Source organism: Neltuma alba, unplaced genomic scaffold, assembly GCF_004799145.2.
Source record: "Neltuma alba isolate B1F8T4 unplaced genomic scaffold, ASM479914v2 tig00013153_pilon, whole genome shotgun sequence".
NCBI classification, from domain to species: domain Eukaryota; kingdom Viridiplantae; phylum Streptophyta; class Magnoliopsida; order Fabales; family Fabaceae; genus Neltuma; species Neltuma alba.
The window spans coordinates 1-23,250 of record NW_021637465.1 but is presented as its reverse complement, the minus strand read 5'-3'; the positions used below and the strand labels follow the sequence as shown (position 1 = coordinate 23,250).

At 32.7% G+C, this 23,250-nt stretch overlaps 1 protein-coding gene and 2 pseudogenes across 2 annotated transcripts; all 3 read left to right on the top strand.

The window, feature by feature from the left end:
- The first annotated feature begins 228 nt into the window (after window positions 1–228).
- Window positions 229–19,897, top strand: LOC114734886 (pentatricopeptide repeat-containing protein At5g48910-like). Of its 2 annotated transcripts, XM_028922535.1 has the most exons (2): window positions 229–240; window positions 18,033–19,897. In XM_028922535.1, the coding sequence occupies exon 2, from the start codon at window positions 18,072–18,074 to the stop codon at window positions 19,629–19,631; it is 1,560 nt and encodes a 519-aa protein (XP_028778368.1). In that variant the 5' UTR covers window positions 229–240; window positions 18,033–18,071; the 3' UTR covers window positions 19,632–19,897. The 2 variants fall into 2 exon arrangements, with proteins under 2 accessions (XP_028778368.1, XP_028778366.1); XM_028922533.1 differs by lacking the exon at window positions 229–240 and having other exon boundaries at window positions 17,632–19,897.
- Window positions 10,257–15,721, top strand: LOC114734887 (CBL-interacting serine/threonine-protein kinase 1-like; annotated as a pseudogene).
- An 827-nt stretch (window positions 19,898–20,724) lies between the features above and the next one.
- Window positions 20,725–23,243, top strand: LOC114734881 (uncharacterized; annotated as a pseudogene).
- Window positions 23,244–23,250: the final 7 nt, after the last annotated feature.

The window sequence follows — 23,250 nt, the reverse complement described above, 5'->3', positions numbered from 1 at the left end:
GCCGTCCCTTCTATTATTTTATTTTTTTAAAAAAAATCATCTACTTAGTCAACGATGTTTTTTTTAATCTGGATTTTAATTATCATAGATTACAAGGACAAGAAATCTTAGTCACGCTAATAATAGTTGTGAGATTTTTTATTATAAATAGATTATAGTATATCAAATATCATTAAATAATAAAAATACTATATACATAATAAATTTATTTTTATAAAAAATTAGGAATATTGAAGATGAGTAAAATAAATTCTCTAATTAGGTCATTGTATATAAAATTCAAACTTAATTATTGTTTAGATGCTGATGATGGTTGGTTCGTATAGAATCAACTCCATATTTCTTAAATAATACTCCTCCGGTCCTAATTATAAGACCCAATTGACTTATTTGAGGAGATTAAGGAAGTAAGTTAAGTTGGTTATTTATAATAAATAAGTGTTGTCATTCCTAAAATATCCTTGCTAATTAAGTATATTGGCTAAAACTATCATTATTAGAAGGATTATCTTGAAAAAAATGCATAAATATAAGAGACAAAATGGATTGGGTCTTATAATTAGGACCAAATAAAAAGTCAAATTGGGTCTTATAATAAGGACCGGAGGAGTACTATTCTGGATTTTAATATAAGACCTAATTAGAGAATTTATTTTGATCTTGCATGTAAAACCTATTTTACATGTTTATCAATTTTTTTCCAAATTAATTCCATTGATATTCTCCCAATAATAATTAAATAGAAGAGAGGGGAGGGAATTAAGAAATATGCTTAGGGTGTTTTAGGAACATATCATATTAATTAATTTAACTGACTATCTTAATCTACTCAAATTAATTAATTAGGTCTTAATTAAAAATCTGAGGAGTAAAAGAAGCTGAAGATTGTAATAAAGAAAATGAACAGAGTTGTCTCTATTTATTTATATCAAACAATATTTAACGTAGCAATCAAATGTCATATAATCATGAAAGAATTCAATTTAAATAAGTTATGCATTTTTGCACTAACAAGCGACACCGAACAAAATTATTGGCAAACAGTTACGTGAATGGAGTTTCATGTTTCATGTTTGCAAGGAAATCCCACTGGCTTGGTTGCCTAATTATAAGAAACAAATATCTACTTTTTTCAATATCAAGAATAATAATCTAATGTCGTTGAAAGTTTTAAATATATAGGCAGCCGAAATTTTTTTTTTCCCAATAATACTCTTGCGAAAACTGTGTGAAAATTACGAGAACATACTTGTCTCATTTTTAAAAAGGATATAAGTGGAAAAACAAAAAATATTTTAAATGGAAGCAAAAAATTACACGCTCATTTTTTGATAAAAAGGAGCGGAGGGAGTGTTAGTTTAAATATTATTCCATCTCATTGTAACTGCAGGATCTCTTAATATTTTCTTTTTAAATTAACCTCATTAACTTCATAGTTTTTTTCTTCCTATTTTTTTCTCCCACGTTTAACACCCTTTCCCTTTTTTAGAATATTTAAGAGAGTGTGTCACATGTTTTTTAATAAAATAAAGGAAAACAATTTTATTTACTTTTTAAATATTTATAAATTAGTTTTTTTTTGCCAGCATATAAATTAGTCAGTTATATGTTATATTAGTACAGAAAGTGGGAAAAAAAAATTTTTTGACGCATACCAATGAAGGATCAAGTACATTGGGTTTGATTAACATTAATTGAATAGAAATTTGGTATAGGGTTTGCCAGATAATAGAGTTAGGAATAGTTCATTTTATTAATAAATGCCCCAATTATAATGTTGGTAAACCCAAAAAAATGCACCAACCCTGTTACACGCATCATCACTTACTCGTTTATATTTGGAAAAATTATTAAGGAGTCCCAATAAAAAAATTTAATTACTAAAAAGTTCTAATAACAGGTGAACAGTCTAAATCTGTTGTCATTTTCTGTTTTAAAAATTGTTATTATTTACTCTTCATTTGTCAATAAACTTTAAGGTAATTAGATTCCTTTCTTATAACCAGATTGTAATTCTCCTTTTACATTTTCCTTCATTTCTTTAATTTCTAATAATCAAATAAAGTGAGAATACATTTAGGAAAAATCCATTTATATATCCACAAATATATGTGTGCTGGTGTTGTGTCTGGGAAGGAAGAGACAGAAGATGCAACGATGGAGAGAATGAATAATCTCATATAATCAATAATGGAGGTTTTAGGTAGTGATTCCACGTGAGTGTTATCTTCCAAAAGGCAAATTGCCAGGGACATCAAGGTTGGAATCCTCCGGATTTTATTACATGCGTAATGAGGATATGAAAACCTCCTTTACTTCAATTTATAACACACAAGACAAAACCGGTACGGATATAAGATCTATTTAATTAATTTAATTAAAATAACAAAATTAGAAAAGTTAATTAATTATAAAAAATGATATTATGTTTTTTCTATAATACCATAATCATTTTTCTTAACATTTTTTTCCCTCACTTACTTGATCATGGCTAAGAGTATCCACAGGGGTAATTTAAGAAAAAAATAATAAATATGAGAAACAGATCTTATATTTAGAATTAAAATTAACTTAATAATTAGATCCTATATTAAAGATCAGATGAGTACTATTAAATCTTGTTATTTGGTCAATTTAATTAGAATTTTCATGATTAACAAAATTTGAGGAAGTGAGAGATATTATATTATACAAGTTCTGCGAATAGTTTTTTCTTTTCCATCAGAAAACATGCTCAATTATAATATTATTGGAAGAAACACAAAGTCCCGGAAGGACAAGCAAGCATCCAATGAAAGTCTGCAACATGATACAAAAGCTATAAATGGGACTTTTGCGTTATTAATAAAATTAAAGTTAAAATATATTTTTTAGTCTTTTAATTTTACACAAAATCATATTTTAATCTCTTAATTTTAAAAATTAAATTTTTAATTTTTTAACTCTAAAACTGTTAAATAATAACAAAATATTATTAAACACTATCATATTAAATTTAATTTTTAAAATAATCATTATTGTTACAAAAAATATCAATCCAGTCTAATAATTTTAAGGCTAAATACTAAAAATTTATTTTTTTTAAGTTAAAAAATGAAATTAAAATCTTACATAAAATTGAGGATTAAATGTATATCTTAATATGGGAAAAATCTGAAAATAAGGTCTTTGTCTTCAACAAGTCACACGTGGTGCGGAAAAACTGAAACAGCATTTATTTTCTCAGCGACTTTAACAGCAACGTTATCCACGTGGCTCACCCGAGCAGCCTTACAATATTTAAGCATCAAATTAATTATAAAAAAAATTAAATACCATTAAAATATTAATATTTATAGATTTCCCAATATGGGAGTGGGGGCCTCAAAGGGGAGTGGTCCCCAGTTCAGATCCTTTTTTTTAATTCCGGTGGAACAGGCATTTCACAAAATCTTTATCTTTTTTTTTTTTTGGCCAAAACAAAATCTTTATCACTACGGACAATTCATTGGAGTCGTTGTTACTTGCATTTATGCGTCTGCGCCCAGTTCATTATTATTCATTGTAAATAAATAAATAATTGTACATGTACTCGTTCCTTCTTATACTTGTTTAGAGCTTATTTAGAGCTGCTAAATAAATAAATATTTTTATGTGAAAATAAAATTCTTCTCAACTGTTTTTAAATGTTCTAACTGTCATTCTAGACAAGTTTCTCTGTTGATTTATTTCTCCCAACCCTGTCACTGTTTTAATAGTTTCTAAAATACATGGATAAACATCTTTTTTTATTTTTTTTCCCCAGATTTTGTTAGAAATTAAGGCTCCTCCCCCACTTAAATTAAAGCACGTCCCTCTGATTCAATGCATGGAGCAGGCGACAATATTTTTTTGAAAACCTTGAAGCGGAGACGGAGAAGAGGCTGACACCAGTCGTGGAATTGTGTTGTGTTGGCGAGACATTGGAAAGTTGGGTTGCGTGTGATGGGTTCGGAGCCAACATGGAGGCTCCACCAAGAAATTTCGTTTTTTTTTTTTAAATGCGATTAATATACATTTACACATAAATATTAATATTAGACTGAATCGTAGACTTTATCTAAGTATGAGGGGTGACACTGGCCACCAAGAAATTTGGTTAGCATGTAATATGCTAAATATCTAATAAAATTAATTTTTCATATGCTTTTGTAATTGAAATAATTATTAATTGTGTATTTTATTTTATTGATGTGTTTAACAATTAACAGGTGCAAATCACGCGGTAATATACTGTTTATGTTATAATTAATTTTCCGTAATGAACTTATTTATTGCATTTATAAATTGTCAGAAAAAATATTTTTTCCCATCTATAACTAGAAAACGAATATGTATACATTCAAATATTTATGATATCATATTGTATATATACTGAGAGATTTTTTTTTTGTCCATAATCACAAGTCTTAAATTTAAAATCAAAGAAATATTTTATTAAATTTATTTTATAAATATATCATTTCATGTCTAGTTTATTATTATGTTGAATGTTTTTTCTTGAAAACTGTGTGTATATATAATATGAGTAAAATTTAAAAAAAAATATCAAATTTTAAGATGTTATTACTAAGATTTGAGATTGTTTTTTTTTTTTAAAAAAAAAACGTACGCGAAACATGTCGGAGTCAGGCCTTTCCCGAGAGTGTTATGTTTTTTTCGCTGTAGACCTGGAGTATGCCTGAGTTATATTAATTTTGTTTTTTGGCCAACCTAAGTTATACTCCCCCGGTCCTTAATATAAGACCTATTTAAATAATTTGATTAGATTAAGGAAGTTAGGTAAGTTAGTTAATTATAAGAAAAGTGACACATTTTTCCTAAAACACCATAAACATCTTTTATAATACCTCCTCTCCCTTTTCTACTTGATTATACTTGAGGGAGTATTCATAGGGGTAATTAAGAGAAAATTGATAAATATGAAAAATGGGTCTTATATTTAGGACCAAAACCAACTTAAGAATTGGGTCTTATATTAAGGACCGGAGGAGTATTACACTTGAGTAGCGAGGGGTTAAAACCGTTTTAAATACTGATTTCGGTTGGCTTATTTAAGTATTACCTCATGCCCTAATTATAATATCTCGTTTATAATATACAAATAAGATCTTATAAATAGAATCGAAGGTAGTATTTATAAACAAAATTCTTTTTATATACTTATTTTATATTTTATAAATTATGATTGAAGGTTTCATAATTCGAACTTAAAATATTATATTTTTATTATGACAATCACCATCATTAGTGGTTAATGCGTAGGAAGATGATCATGGAGGGGCTCATCATGTGCTTTAGAGCGGTGCCGCCCCACCTCTGATAGCGTGATCATGACAAGACTAATGATGAATTAGAAAAATATTACTATTGTTTTTGCTCATTGGTTAAATAAAAAACTATTACTCTCATTCTTAATATAAAAATAATCTGAATAAATTAAAAAAACCAAATAAACTAATTACCTATAACAAATGTGAGATAATCTCTTTAAAATATCATTGTCTAACATTAAATCAAATTGTATATTAACTTATAAATTATCTAAATAAATTTGAGAAAAATAATAAATACAATACATAAAGTTTTAAATAAGTTTGAGAAAAATAATATAAATATTTTATATTTGATGAACACCCCAACCAACTTCTATGTTAGAGATGAGAGGGAGCAATTTTTATTCCTTTGGTTCTTTTTTTTTTTTTACCACTCCTTTGATTCTTTTTATAAGCACAGAGACAAAAACAATTTTAATCATATTATTAAATTTTTAACACTACTATTTTAGTTTTTATTTATTATTGTATAATTTTTTTTTTTGGGAAGATGTATTTAGTTAAGAAGAGTAAAGATAAAAAGTTATTAAAATAAAACAGAATTAATGAGATTATTTTTTTTTGTTACATTAAAAAAAGACGAAGCCCAGCGTGACTAGCAACAAAAGGATGCTTTTCAATGAAGACGTGGAAGGTAAAAAAGCATCACGTGACGTGTTATTAAAGTAGGGAGGAACACTTAGCTAAGAAGGGCAAAATTATTGCCGGGTGGCTGGTTAATTAGTCAACAAATACAAGCATAAATTAATAGCTGGCCCCACACAAATTTTACTCAATATAACAATCATCGTGCCTTGGAATTATCTTTGTTTTTTTTTTTTTTGGGGCCAATAGTGCGTGGAATTATCCGAATGCTGACAAATGTCACTCAACATTCCATAGGTTACGTTTCATTTCATTCACGTGTTCGATTCCCATTACCCGCTTCGAATCATTTTCCACTTTCACAGTCACAAAGTTACTTATATATTAAAATAATATTATTATTCAATCAAGATTTAACCATGACCCTACACCTAGCCAATTTTTAAATGCCCCGTGCTTTTGCGTGTGGCCGTGATTTTGCCACCAATTTCCCACCAGGAAGGACCACTTTTCCCAACTGCTGATTGCAAATTAATTATTCTTTTAATAACTTTTCTGAACGTTTTAAATGTTTATCCAGACTATTTTGATGGAACCTTGTTTTATTTTATGATTTTTTTTAGCAGACAGGTTAATACTGTTATGATTTTAAATATAGGACTCATTTTATAATACAGATTATATTACAAAATGAGTTTTATATCTAAGACATGAAAAATACTAACTATTGGGGTTCACTGTATTAACAGATCCTAACTGAAATTGAGCCAAATCAAATCAAACAGTGAGGTTTCGTGTATATAAAGGATTAATTTAGTTCTCATTTTCATGGTTTAAAATATAAGATTAATATGTGGCAATGTTTATTTTTGATAGAGGTTCTTTTTAATCCTTTAATTCTTTAAAATGTTTCAATTTGGTTGTTTAAGTTTAAAATTATATTCTTAATCATTTAATCCTAAAATTATTTGATTTAAATGATGAATTTTTTAATAATCATGATTATTTTGAATATTTAACTTAGCATGTTAGTACTTGAAAAGGTTTTATCAATGTCTAAGATATGTCATTTTTTTATTGATAATTCTAGAATTAAAAAAACTAAAAGTATATCTTTTAAAGTTGAGAAAACTAATTAAAACTTTGTATAAAATTAAAAAGCTGTATGTATACTTTATCCCCTAACTTATATGTATATAGTGTCTTTTTATATAATAGATCGTCTGATGTACTACCATAGGATGTTGGTGAAATGTGGTGATAACTTGTACTCCTCCGGTCCTTAATACAGGATCTAATTATTGAATTGGTTTTGGTTTTAAATATAAGACTCATTTCTCATATTTATCAATTTTCTCTAAATTACCCTTATAGATACTTCATCAACCATAATCAAGTAGAAGAATGAGAAGGAGTATTAAAAAAAGATGATTATGGTGTTTTAAAAAGAATGTGTCATTTTTCTTATAATTAACTAACTTACCTAACTTTCTTAATCTAATCAAATTAGTTAGACGGGTCTTATATTAAAGACCGGAGGAGTATTTATTTTCTTTAATACATTTTCTACTCTTATATAGAAAAGTATGATGTAGATTATCTCATGGAAACTAATGAATATTCCGTGTCAAGAAGAGGGGAAGAAAAAACTCTTGATGAAGTTAATTAATTCAATTTGTAGCAAATAAAAAAGGGGAGAAATTCAAGAAAATCACTAATTGGCCAAAAAGGGAAAAAAGCGGGAATTTGACATGAAGAGAAAATTCCCACGAATAAACAAACTTTCCCAGGAGCTCTGGCTTCAGCTCTTAATCCATGTGATTGATTAGACCCCACCAAAAAAGTTTTTTAACATAATCAAAGACGATTACAGAATTGACATAAAAGTTTATTAAGATGCTGAAATAAAAGTGGAAAAAAAAAGCATTCGAGGGCCCCACGAGAAAAATTAAAAGCACAGAAGATGACAGGGATGACGAAACGCACGATAAACGCCCACCACATATTTATCTTCTTGTAACCAAGAATTCCTCAACATCCTCAGACACCTCATCAGAATATAGTTAAATTAAATTTTTAATTTTTTTTAATTTTTTTTGGGGGAAAAAATCTACTTAGATTTAAAATCATAAATTCTATACTGAAGAATAAAAAAAGTTGCGTCAAATTTTAAATAAAAACATTATTTAAAAAATGTAATCAATACTTCAATTTATGATTTATCATAAGGACTGCTCGTTCCTTTTAAATAGTGACTTGTAACAAACATCAGAGAAAATGCTCTTTTCCTTCTTGGCTACCTAATTCTTTTTGGATACCCCTCAAGAGTACTCTTTTAATCTTTTTAAGATTTTACGAGATAAAGTTATCTCATGCATATTTATCCTGTGCAAATCAATTCACCCCTAATAAACTAAAATTGAAAATCATAACTTAGGGTCTGTTTGGGAAAAAAAAAATTAAAAAAAAGGGAGAAAAAATGTTAATGAGCTTATTTTAAAAAATTTAAAAAGTGGGATTAAAATTTTTTAATTAATTTTTATTATTATTTTATCTTACATTTTTTCATCAAAATTTTATAACATCACTTTTTTATTTTTTTTTAAAACGAGCTCATTAAAATTTTGTTTCTTTTCCCTTTCCTTTCACTTCCCCGTGCCAAACAGACCCTTAAGGATTTGATTTGTTCATCAAAGGCATCTCAGCCATTAATTTTTTTCCTTGATCGCGACAACTAAACATTAATTCTCAAGCCAAGAAAATTGATCTTGCATCATGTGCGCCAAATGACGACAATGAGATTTCCCTGTCACCAAATATTATGCACCACTCAATTTATAAATGTAAGTTATTTATAAGGAAATTTTTTTAAAAAAGAGGAAAAAATGGAAAAAAATAAAAAAATTATTTGTAAATACAAAGAGAGAAAGCTTTAATAAAAAATTAAAAAAATTGACAATTTAATGTATTTTTTGACATGCAATAATGCATTATAAGTAATTTATATTAATACGAGTATTATTAAAAACCAATTAATCCGTTAATTAAGAGAAAAATTATAAAGTAATTAATGCGAGGTGTGGGACCCATTTCAAGAGTGTCCAGGCAATCATAGAACATGACGAATGAATGATGATTATCTATTACCATTTATAAATTAGTGCTCCCGCTAAAATAAAAGTCGTGTCTGTTTCGTGTGGGGCATTCCTTTGGAGTTTGAACCTTGACCCGGCCGAGTAATAATATGAATAATAATGTTATCACAATAAAATAAATTTTCATTACTTGTATTAATTAATTTGGTCATTAGATTCAGTTTTATATACCGCTTCAAATACATTACTTATTTAAATACTCTATCGTATTTAACATAATTAGTTAACTATGGGAAGATCCGTGAAGATTCTGTAACCGTAGTTAAATTAAATAAATTAATGTGTTGTGATTTGTGAGTTGTGGCTCTTAATCATTGGGTAGGGACTCAACAACATTTTTAAAATCAGAGATTTTTTTTAATTCGAATTATAAAATTCAAAATGCGTTGTAAGGAGGTTATAAGTTCAACCTTTTGTTTATATGCGTTGCAGTATTGGTGTCTGTGATTGGGTAAGTGGATATTAAATTGTTAAGTTTTTTTTTAAAAAATAGAAAAAAAAACGACACAAAAGATGAAGATCGATTTATTCATGTTTATTGTACATAACTAATTTAATTAATTTTTTTAATATTTTTAAATTAGTTATTTAACATTTACATTAAACATCCGATGACCTCTTTTTCTAAATATAAGAATTAGATAGATGATTTATTTTAATTTTAAATATAAAACCTAATTTACCCAACCTCCCAAACTTATAATTATTTGTCTCAAAGTATTTTTATTGATAACATGTGGTAAAAAAAATTTTCATTAAAAGATAGTTATAATGTGGGTGTTCTAAAAAAATTAACACACATTTATAATAAGTAAGTAATTTAATTTATTTTTTTTATACTTACAAATTAGTTGTTTACTTCTATTATTATATTTAAAACAATAACTCATCTAAAACAACGCACATTTTACACAAACTTTGATTTGATAAATAAAACGTGTATAGTTCCGACGACTGATAAAATTTATCATTGATATCCCGGGGAAAAATTATAACTGGTATATATTGGGGATCACATAAAGTCATTTTCATTAGCATAAAAAATAATTAAAAAAAAAAAACTACACGGCGCAGACGTTTCAGCTTCAAGCCTTAAATACCAACCCGTTTCCGAACGCGGAACCCAAAATCACCGAGCAACGGAAGGACCAAACTCTAGGCGTGCTGCGGTATTCTGGTCCTGATTTTGTTGTTTCCGATTCAAATTTGGTGGTCGGCGACGGTTCAGCTCAGCAGAAGACAATCTGTTCGGCAAAAGGATATTGGATCTTTTTCGCCGGAGACTGTGGGATCTGCACCGGAGGGTTTAGGTGATGGTGATCGTGAAACTTGGGAACAAAAAAACCAGGAGAAGCAAGGACAGGGAATGCGACTTGGGAAATACGAGCTTGGTAGGACTCTTGGAGAAGGCAATTTCGGAAAAGTCAAATTAGCTAGGAATACCGATTCCGGCCAACCCTTCGCGGTTAAGATCCTCGAGAAGAGAAGATCCTTGATCTCAATATAACCAATCAGGTCTGCTTTACTTCTACTTTAGTGATCTCTCTTTTACTCTCTCTAGCGTTAATCCATGCCTGGAAAATTCTAGAACTTCCGGGCCTGATTTGTTGACAGAGTTTAATGAGCGTAGGCATAAATCCAGATTTGAAGCTCACTCACAATTTGTGGTCCTTCGTCATCTTATTCATTTTGATTCAAGCTAATAGCTATTGCCCCCATTAGCAGAATCTTAGTCACAATCCGTCTAATGTAAATGAATCTGGAATTGCAGATTAAGAGGGAGATCGCCACCTTGAAGCTCTTAAAGCATCCGAACGTGGTCAGATTACACGAGGTACAAAGTCATATATGGAAAAATTCTACTCGGCATTAATTTTCACAGATTGAAAATTTAATCGGATAAGAAACCAGCTGTCGCCAAGAAAAAAAAAGGAGGCCACAGCTAATGTTTTTCGTCCTAAAATTAATTTGTATGGTAACCTTTTTCTGCATAAATGGTGACGGTGGATCACGAGGATGCACAGTAAAAGAGCTTGCAACCAATCATGGAGGCCCTGATCTTGTTTGTTGTTGCTTCCGTGGCCATTTTTTAAAAATCCGAAATATATATTTTTGGGAAAATCCCAAAAAAGGTCCTTGGAATATGGGAAATGCCAGATTGGGCCCTTAAATTTCGAAAATGACAGAATGGGTCATTGACCCAATCTGTCATTTGTAAAATTCAGGCGAATTGACAATTTTGCCCTCATTTATTCATTCACTACAATGATTCAAGGAATCACTATAAGAGTTTAGGTGTTACCTAGATTCGTATAGCAAATAACTATTCACTTTTTCATAGTCATGTCTTGTATTAACTACAGCTAATGTTGTAATCACTAGAACAATATAAGCATTACCTAGATTTGTGTAAAGAATAACTACTCATTTTTTCATAGTCAGGTATCTTATTATTGTCAGGTACCTTATTATTAACTACAACGAATCTTGTAATCACTAGAACAGTATAAGCGTTACTTAGATTTGTTTAGAGAATAACTACTCACTTTTGCTCAGGGGTAAAAATGTCAATTCGCCTGAATTTCACAAATGACAGATTGGGTCATTGACCCATTCTGTCATTTTCGAAATTTAAGGGCCCAATCTGGGATTTGATATATTCCAAGGGCTTTTTCTGGGATTTTCCCTATATTTTTTCATTAATACAAATTATTAACGAATTTTCCCTGAAAATTCTTCCATAAGACGACAACAACGAACAACACCTTCCCTAGTTACACCCACCCGTCCTTTCCCTCCCCATTACCCCCAGAGAGGTCCACACTTGGCAGTATTATTCTGTGTGGACTCTATCCTAGACTTGTGTGGTTGCACTTTCTCAGTGCCCTCCTATCTGAATGAAGAGTTAACATCACCCAAAAATTTCAGGCCAAAATAAATCACCTATATATTTTTAACCACATATATCAGATAAAAATTTCACCAAAATATATTAATTATATTATGCCAGACGTCGTTGTTAGCCGAATATGTTAGGTTGTGCTAATTACAATAGGCTTGGATTTGATTCAATGTGAATTGAAAAAATTACTTGTCGGAGAGCTTCTCTCATTTGGTGCCCAATTTGGTACGATCTAAGATTAGTTGGGATCCATTATCACTTCAGAAATTAGGTGGTTTTCTTAAAAAATATATACTATTAAATTATTTTATTTATCTTTGATACATGGAATGTACTCTCAAGGTTTGCCAACACTGGGTCTCTATCTTAGCTTCCTATTTGTTGGATGGTTACGTTATGTCTATATCTTGAACCGAGCAAGACAATGCGGGTTGTATTGAACAGGGCGTCTGACCTTGCACTGAACCAAATCCCCGCGTATATATATGGTTCAAGACCTCATAACTGACCTGGACCACAAAGACTTTTCCCTATCTTTGTTTGATTATGGGGGATTGAAAGGTTTAACTTATGTGTGAGCAACAATATGCCACGTATGAGAAGAATATAAAATTGAATTGGATACTAAAACCCGGTGCAAGTGGGCCAAATCAAAATTTTCCTTCACACGTAAGGAATCCGGTATTTGTTTTATGAATTTTCAAACCTTGGGTGATTCTATAGAATTTATACTCGGAATCTATCTGCATATTTTTTATTGGGTTCTTCCTCGCATAGTTCAAATCAAGTTTTACGTGTTCTGGCGTGGAGGTCGGCTGATCTCATCCGATGGGGATTTGGCAGTCGGCATCTGATGAAGATGCTTATGTGGATTCCGATTTCCACCCCACCCCCCGGGCTTCCCTGTGACTTGTGAGAATGCGCCAAATAAAAACTCTAATTCTAATGCGGTGGTTTGTAATTAATATAACATGCATGATTACTTGGAGGTGGGCCACCTCCATGTGCTTGGTGGTCTACGAGTGGGGTCAGCTTTTTGGGATTTTTTTCCTTTCAAATATTAAATAAAAATTTAGTTGATAATATAATTTTTACATAATGGAAGTTCTTTTGTTTTATCGTTTTCAAGCATCTATCCGTAATTATGACGATTTTCAAAAAAAGTAATATTTCATGCTTCTTATGGATAAATATTTCGTGGTCCCATGGATAATTAATTAAGATTTGGTGAGCATTCATGTCATGAAAATTACACCCACCGCTTCCTCAGGTAAGAAATGCGTCTCATTCTATACTAGGCTATCAGCATGCCCCTCGCAATAATGAAAGTCTTACGCTAATAATTAGTTGACATTTTGATATATTATACTCATTTTAGCGAGGCTTATTTCTTATTGTACATATATGGCATATTTATTAGCCTGCATTTAATAAGTCTTGAAGCCAAAATCTGCTGACTATGATTTATAACTGTACTTTCACAGGTCTTGGCTAGCAAGACCAAGATTTATATGGTCCTGGAGTACGTGACTGGAGGAGAATTGTTTGACAGAATTGTGAGTATCATTACCATTTGTCTTCTGGAATAAATCATATCAGCCAATCACGTGGCAATGACAATGGGATACACTTGTTTTCATAGGCATCTAAAGGCAAACTTCCAGAGGCTGACGGAAGGAAGCTTTTCCAGCAGTTGATTGACGGTGTTAGCTACTGTCATGATAAAGGGGTCTTCCACAGAGATCTCAAGGTATTTCCTCCTCACATCATAAGAAGAATTGTGATAATTTATTGCTGGCCTTTTTGACTTATACCTCATACTGAAAAAATGACGCTATATTGCTGCAGCTGGAGAATGTACTTGTAGATGCCAAGGCAACATAAAGATAACCGATTTTGGCCTAAGTGCTTTACCCCAGCATTTTAGAGTAAGGGTTCTTTTAAGCACGCCTCGATGACGAAGTATACCATATTAAATAAGTATTCTCACACTGCATTATTTGGTCATTGACTTGTGATTACTGAATGAAAATTCAGGCAGATGGTTTGCTGCATACCACCTGCGGAAGTCCCAACTATGTGGCCCCTGAGATTCTTTCTAATAAAGGATATGATGGCGCAACATCAGATACATGGTCCTGTGGGGTCATCTTGTATGTTATCTTAACAGGATATCTTCCGTTTGATGATAGGAATCTTGCAGTTCTCTACCAAAGGGTATTCAAATTCTGCCCTTCTGCTCTCCTTTACCAAAATTACTTTATAATTTCAGCAAAATAAATAGTTAGAAGATCATCTTGATTCTATTTCTTTTTGATGATGATCTGTGCAGATTCTTAAAGGGATGTTCAGATACCAAAATGGCTATCGCCTGGTGCAAAAAACATGATAAAGAGGATTCTTGATCCCAACCCTGCTACTCGGATAACAATGGCTGGCATCAAACAAGATGAATGGTTCAAGCAGGGCTATATTCCAGCAAAGCCAGAGGATGAGGAAGAGGGCGTATATATTGATGACGAAGCCTTTTCCATCCACGAAGTGGTATGTAACTTGCTACTCTATTTTTGTTTTTTTTTTTTTTTTTGGCTTGTAATTTTTCTTTTGACCTAACCCCGAGCTATGTTATTGGCAATAGGCTCACGAAACAGAAGATAAGAGTCCTGGATCACCAACCCTTATCAATGCATTTCAACTGATAGGGATGTCTTCATGCCTTGACCTCTCTGGCTTCTTCGAAAAAGAGGTGAGTGTGAAAGTATTTGGCATAATTTTTGCTGTATTTAACTATTCTTCGCTTCCGAAGGATATTTCCTACGCATATTCGAACACCTCTGTTTTGATTTCTAGGATGTCTCAGAGAGGAAGATAAGATTTACGTCCAACCTCTCGGCAAAAGACTTGATCGAGAGGCTTGAGGACATTGTGACAGCAATGGGATTTACCGTCCAAAAGAAAAATGGAAAAGTTGGTACCGTTGCTTATACTATTTGGATGACCTTTCTCCATTACCATCATAAATAAATGAACCTTTAGGTTTGCAATAATTAACGTCAGTGTATGATCAAATATTTCAGGTGAAAGTGATACAAGAGACAAGGCGCGTAAAAGTTTAGGCAATCTCACTGTTGCAGCAGAGGTAGGGATTATTCTTATATTCTGTCGAATTTTAACATAATGATTTGAAATATGCAGATCAGTAGACCAATCTAGATATAAGAAGACGAATAATATAATCACGTGGGTCATATTTTTCATTTTCCAGCGTCACTCACGACCTTCATTTTGCATCTCTTTTATGATCAATTGATTTGTTTGGTGTGCATAAAACTCTAATTTCATTTCTGCAAATGACTACATGCTCATTTTTTTTGGGGCATATGAAATGATCATCATTTCAAATGTGACAGGTTTTCGAGATAAGCCCATCCTTGTATGTAGTAGAGTTAAGGAAATCCTATGGAGATTCTTCTGTATATAGACAGGTTCGCCCTCTCACACTGTGTCTCCCTCTTAGTCTCTCGTAGCTTTCGTCTTTGCAAAACCAGAAACTGATGTTTATATGCCTGTCTCCTATGATATGATGCAGTTGTGCGAGAAGTTATCAAATGATTTGGGGGTTCCGCCAAGGACCGGAGCGCTCGTAAGTGGATAGGCCTCTGAGAACGGAACTATTAGAAGCCATCCCTTGTATATGTCTTTTCTAGTTTTCTCTCTTGAGAGGTAGCGTAGCCAAGTAGATGAATTAAAGTGTCCATAGCTATGTAGTACGTTATTCATGTTGTCAGTTGTAAGCTAGCGATGTGCATTTATATTGTAAAATGGGCTGCAGTTCAAACATTATATTCAAGGAAAAACATTTATTACACCTTTTTCTTAGCAAATTTCCGTGGAGGATTACTTTGAGCAGTCGGTCTGGCGGTGAATAACGGAAATTTTTTGATGTTATATAAAAAATTTTGGTAATAAATATTTAAGTTTTGCTTTAGCTTTTACTCTTGGACGGCATGTTCTTTCTGATCCCCCTGTTGCTGTGTAAAATCTAAGCTGGTGATGAGTTAGGCTCTGTTATGCCTAATTTGCCTTGACCTTGCCCTATCTGATTGGGCTTTTCTGTAACCCGAAGTGGACTTTTTGTCCCCACCTGGATTTATCGGGGCTGTCTTTGTAATGATGCCCAAAAAATGGACGTTCTACCCAAGTCTGGTCTTATAATCAGATCTCCTGCTTAATTTTTTCACCCATGAAACTAAACTTCATTCAAATGACAAAGCAGGTCAAATTTATTAGGATGTTCAAGTGTGAGTAGATTTAAGTTGATGTGACGAGTTACACATCGAATGGCGCTATGATTGATATGTAATATATATAAAGAAGACTGACGCATAAATTTAAATATTAAATTTTTGAGTTAAGATATGATATCTTTTCAATATTAATCTGAAAATGGGATTGGCTCTGCTTTCGTCAAGTGACTTCACACTCCAAAAGAAATGGCTCTTTACAGCAAGACTTATAGGATCACTATAATCGAGTATTCAAAATTATTTATTGCGATAATCTTACTCTTCAAGTGTCGAAATCATTGTAATGTCACTTTTGACTAATGGAGAACAAATTGATCATTAATTCTAAATTAACTTTTTAAGTTTATTTTTGTTAACTTATTTTTTTAAAATTTTTAATTTCTTAAAGAGTATTTAAGGGATTGAATAACAATATCTATATAACCAATAATAAATAATACATCGACACATAGAACCTATGATAATATTATTAGTTGAACATTAATACAAATAAACAAACTTTTTCCCTACTTGATAAATACCTCGTTGGAAAATTGTGTGACACTCTAATCATGACATGTTTCAGTTAAAAAATAGAGGTATCAATTACTTTACATTGTTTTGACCAAAAGGGGGGGAAAAAAAACTTTACATTGTTGAACCTTGTACTAGCTACTCCTGAATGAATATTTTCAGAGCAAAAATATTATTTAGCCTAAAGTTAATTAATTAACAATCAACGTCAATGTTTATTAGTTGCGAGGCAATATTGTAATGATTTTAATATTTGGAAACTTACTTAAATAAATAATTTAGAAAACCCAATTTTTATTGTAAAATAATTTTTTTGCCAACCATAAAATAATTTAGATACACTTTAATCCTTAGTTATGTTTCATGAAAATTGTAACTTGCTATAAACTTCATGTGAATTGTTATCATTAATATATCGGTAAAGACCATCTGATTTTTGGCGTGAATATACTGGCATCCTCAATAGACATACACATATATACTCAATGACATTGAAGACTGATATATATACAGATATATAATATTGATGCTTTATAAATTATAAGCAATGATATGTATTTTAATAACACAAATTAATTATCCAATATCTCCTGTGCAATTTTGATTCGCTACTCTTCCTTCATTTCAGTGGTCCATCCGAGGCAAGCTGAAGCTGTCGCCAAATCGGTGAGTTAGGATTTCCTACCTAGTATTTTGGCTAAGAAGCCAGTCGTCGTTTGAGAATTTAGGTGCTTTTTATTTCTAAATCTAATTAATTAGCTAGTTTACTGCCAAGTATAATGGGAGGACCATATTTTCCACATCAATCTTGATATGCCTGATTTTTATTCATAGTAGGAACGAGTGATATGCCTACTTATGGAGATTTTCGATATCACGAGTGAGAAACCGAAGTGCAGAAGCTCAGACCACTAGTCTCAATCGGAAACCGAGAATGATTTCGCTTCACATGCAGGTCCTTCAGCCTAGCTCAGTGAACCATTGCTTGCCAACCCGCTATGGAGTTGAGTCATGCTCATCCATGGCTGAACTCAAGCAACATCATTCCTTCTTCATTAAACTCGGCCTCTCAACTAACAACGATGCCATGGGACGCATAATCAAGTTTTGCTCTTTGTCTTCAAATGGAAATTTCCCCTATGCTGTCCGAGTTTTCTGCACAACTCCAAACCCAGATGTGTTCATCTACAATACCATAATGAAAGGTTATTTGCAGAACCATCTGCCCAGAAATTGCATTCTCTTGTATTCATTGATGCTAGAAGAATCTCTGGTACCCAATAGTTTTACATTCCCATCTGTTATAAGAGCTTGCTGTGTTGATAATGCTATTAAGGAAGGAAAACAAGTGCATGCCCATGTTGTGAAGTTCGGGTTTGGAGCAGATAGTGTCTCCCAGAACAATCTAATTTATATGTACGCGAATTTTAAATCCTTGGATGAAGCTAGAATGGTGTTTGACAAAATGCCTGTTCGAGATGTGGTGTCTTGGACTACTTTGATTACTGGGTATTCTCAATGGGGATTCACTGACGATGCCTTCAATGTGTTTGAACTTATGCCGGAAAAGAATTCTGTGTCTTGGAATGCGATGATTGCTTCTTGTGTTCAAAGCAATCGTTTCCAGGAAGCATTTGCTTTGTTTAATAAGATGGAGGAGGAAAAAGTGGAGTTGAATAAGTTTGTCGCCGCTAGTATATTAACTGCTTGTACAGGACTAGGAGCTTTAGAGCAGGGGAAGTGGATACATAAACATATTGAGAAAACTGGGATCGAATTAGACACAAAACTTGCTTCAACGATCATTGACATGTACTGTAAGTGTGGTTGTCCGGAGAAGGCATTTGAAGTTTTCAGTAAATTACCTGAGAAGGGAGTTTCTTCATGGAACTCCATGATTGGAGGGCTTGCAATGCATGGGAAAGGAGAAGATGCAATCAAACTTTTTAGGGATATGGAGAAGGAAATGATTCCCCCTGACTACATAACCTTTGTGAATCTTCTTAGTGCCTGTGCTCATTCAGGACTGGTTGAAGAGGGGCAATACTTCTTCCATTACATGATTAATGTCCACGATATTGAACCCAAGAAAGAGCATTATGGCTGCATGGTTGATCTGCTTGCCAGGGCTGGAATGCTAGAAGAAGCAAGAAACATCATAGATAATATGCCAATGAGTCCTGATGCAAGCATATTAGGTGCCCTTCTTGGAGCTTGTAAAATCCATCATAATGTCGAGTTAGGGCAAAAGATAGGCAAGATGGTTATTGATCTAGAACCTGGAAATAGTGGGCGATATGTGACATTAGCTAACATATATGCCAATGCTGGAAGATGGGAAGATGTTGCTAACATAAGAAAGTTAATGAATGATAGGGGAGTGAAGAAGGAACCAGGTTTCTCCATTATTGAAATGGATGGAGTTATGAATGAGTTCATTGCAGGTGAAATGGCTCATCCTCGTCCGGATCATGTTCAAGCGCAAGCGATATACGCCAAAGCCGAAGAAATGTTGGAATCGATCAGGTTGGCTGGCTACGTTCCTTGCACTGATGCTGTATTGCATGATCTTGTTGAGGAAGAAAGAGAGAATCCCTTGTTCTATCACAGTGAGAAACTTGCAGTCGCTTATGGCTTGTTAAGGACTAAACAAGGTGAAACTCTCCGTATCACCAAGAATTTGAGAATTTGTAGAGATTGTCACCAAGCAATTAAGCTAATCTCCAAGGTTTTTGATCGTGGTATAATAATAAGAGACAGGAACCGGTTCCACCATTTTAGCAACGGAGACTGTTCTTGCAGAGACTATTGGTAACTGCTTGAAGGGATGTGTTGATAGAACTCCTGTATGTCTAGTTTTATGCCTCACTTAAAAGCGGCATGCATAAAGCATAATATGATATATTTATATTACCACATAATATTCTGGCCAAAAGAAATATACTACCACATAATGTAATATCTTCATATTAGCACCTAAGTGCCACAAGCATATTGGTGCATAATTGTTTTTTGGTCAGAGATCTGGCAATACTTTCCAATTGATAATTAGAGACTAATGCTCTCATGATAGATAAATCACCCAAACGAGTTCTGTCTTTTCTAAGAAATTTTTTTCTATACATAAGGCTTGATTCATACTCAGGACGTCATATTTAAGAAACTCAACAATTAGTATGTATCAAGATTTATTTGTTATTTGTGCACAATCTCATTTTGTTTGTAAACTAAATATCAATATATATTTAGTAATAAATTCAACTAAATGTTAATGTGTACTTAATTATAAATTACTATGATATTATTTCAATAGTAGAGAAGAAGAATAAGACCGGTTTATTTATCAATAAAAAATTTGTCCCATGTAAGTTGATTTCTATTTGTAAAATCGGTGAATTATGTAACACTGACTTAGCCCTTACATGGGTTAGTAAGCTTTTCTTTATGAGTAATATTTGATATTTTTCATGAGGAAAAAAGTTCAACTTCTTCTAAAAGAATAAATGGCCCTTTGAGTTTATTAATTAAATTTTCTTTAGACTCGCTGAGTCAACTCAACCAAATTCCCATTTAAGTAAATCCAATACTAATCGGTAACAACCTCACACCAATATGGGTTCTAAAAAGAATCCTGTTTTATGAACATTCTAAAGCCTTTTATTTAGCCAAAAACATGGTGACTTTGGTTTTTTAAAAATATGGAATAACATAAAATAGACCCATGGAATATGTTGTAATTTATTTTGCATAAAATTTATATTATTATTAACTCTGAAAATATTTAAAAGCTAAATAATGATTAAGTATTAGTAAGGAATAAGGATCTCAATTAATTCCCATAAAAAGTACTCAATCTTGTGAAAAATAAAAATTAAAATGAGAAAATGGGATAACACGGCCGGGTCGAGTTGACTCTTGAGCCTCCTCACCCAGCCATCCACTCGCGACTCACGATTCCCAGGCGATTTCGGCTCCTCCTCCGTCTCCGATCAAACTCCGATCATACATACGCCCCTGAAGTTTTCTTCTTCCTCACGAGAAAGCTTCCGATTCCTCAGAATGTTGCTCTCTGAATTCGGAGAAACCTTCAAGTTCTTTGAAACCTTCGGATATATTAGCCTTCACCGTTAGCTGCTCCTATTTTTGTGATTCTTTTTCCATCCCGTCCTGTTCAGATCACGGCCAATATGTTATCTCAGATCGGTAGGATGAAAGGCTATTGCTCGTCATTTTCTGTGGTGATGACACAGATTATAAATTTAATTTAATTCAATGATTTCTTGCTCTTCTCATTTAATGAGTAAATTTCCAGATCATAAATTTCTTTTTCTTCTTCTTCGAACTTTATTCCTCACAATACCGAGATCATCATGAAAGTCAGTTTTTTTTTTTTTTGGGCTCTTTTTTCCTCCTTCAAGTTTGAATTTTTAGTTTTCATTTGTTCTCCTGATTATGCCAGAAATATTAGTAGCTGGCTAGCTGCTGACAATTTGAGCTTGAAATTCATGGATTTTTCATTTTCTGAGTTTAGTGGGATGTATGGATTAGCTTGATTAGCTGGAGAACACACGCTTTGGAAAATAAACAATTGTGAATTTTGTTGCTTTTGGTTTGGGTTAATCAGATGCTAATTGCTAGCATCAAACTAACAGAGCTCCAGCAAAGATGTGAAGGAAGAAAACAAAATAAAAATTGTTTGTTCCTCTCTGAAACAGGTAGTAATCTCTCAGATGATTGTGTCATAAGTTTCATGAGTATTGAACCTTGAACTTCTCGTTCAGTTTAATTATTTATTCAATGTTTCAATAATCTATTTCTCTCTAAAGGCTGAAGTTACATTTGGCGCTTGTTCAAATATCCTCTTTAAAAGATGAAAATACTCAGCAACTGCGGAATAAAACTTAAATGGGCCTCAGGAAGAAGGGGTGCTTATACATGGATATGGCCAACTTTTCAGCTCAGTCATCACAGTTGTAATGATTTTTTAAACCTAACCTTTTTGCTGTTCGCTGGCATGTTTCAAAACTTGTCTCTTGCTTATCATCAAAAGAATTGTTTCAAACTGCCTCTCTATACAGCTGTTAATTCATCTCAATGATATAGGCTGTTTTTCCCTATTTAAACGTCTTCCATCTATTGTCTTTATGATTTCTGGCGTGGTTTATGCGTTTTTAATTTTCTGGTTATACTATTTACAGCTCTGAGATCAGTGCAGCAGTTTGCCTGCTCAAATGCATACCATGATCACTGGAACAGGGAAGGCTCTTAGATTGCTGGATATGTTATAATTGTGGGACTTTTATGTTCCTTGGATTCAGCATTCTTTCAGATGTGAGCAGAGGATTTATGTTTTGGGTAAGTATTTGAACTAATGGCTCCAATTCGCTCCACTGGGTTTGTCGATCCTGGTTGGGATCATGGTGTTGCTCAAGATGAGCGAAAGAAGAAGGTCAGATGCAATTACTGTGGGAAAATAGTTAGTGGTGGCATATACAGATTAAAGCAACATCTAGCACGAGTTTCTGGGGAAGTAACTTACTGTGAAAAGGCTCCAGAAGAAGTCTACCTAAAAATGAAGGAAAACCTTGAAGGATGCCGTTCCAATAAGAAACAAAAACAAGTTGAGGCACAAGCATATCTGAAATTCCATTCTAATGATGAGGAAGATGAGGAAGAGCGAGTTGGTTATAGAAACAAGGGAAGCAATTGATGGTTGATAGAAATGTTTCGGTAAATTTGACTCCTCTTAGATCATTAGGATATGTTGACCCAGGGTGGGAGCATGGCACTGCTCAGGATGAGAGAAAGAAGAAAGTGAAGTGCAATTATTGTGAAAAGTTGTCAGTGGAGGTATAATCGGTTTAAACAACAACATCTGGCAAGGATTCCTGGAGAAGTAGCACCTTGTAAACATGCCCCCGAGGAGGTTTATCTTAAAATAAAAGAGAATATGAAATGGCATCGCACTGGAAGGAGGCATCGACGACCTGAGGCCAAGGACTTTCCAGCTTTCTATTCAAAGTCAGATAATGAAGAGGAAGAAGATGATCAAGTTGATGATGCTCTGCATCATCTGTCCAAGGAAACTATGGTAGATGTTGATAAGAGATTGTCTAAAGATTTAAGAAAGAACTTCAAGGGATTCTCATCTAGTAGTGGTCCTGAACCAGTATTAAGAAGATCAAGATTGGATTCTGTTTATCTGAAATGCCTAAGAATCAGACGCCTCAAACTTACAAACCACTAAAAGTTAAGACAGGCCCCACTAAAAATCACGCAAGGAGGTCATTTCCACAATTTGCAAGTTCTTTTATCATGCAGGGGTTCCTTTACAGGCTGCAAACTCCATATACTTTCACAAAATGCTGGAAGTAATTGGTCAATATGGCCAAGGGACTGATATGCTCTCCAAGCCAACTTATTTCTGGTCGGTT

Bases quoted from the DNA above. Each gene is read 5' to 3' on its own strand.
- LOC114734886 (XM_028922533.1), top strand. From the start codon at position 17,751: ATGATTTCGCTTCACATGCAGGTCCTTCAGCCTAGCTCAGTGAACCAT.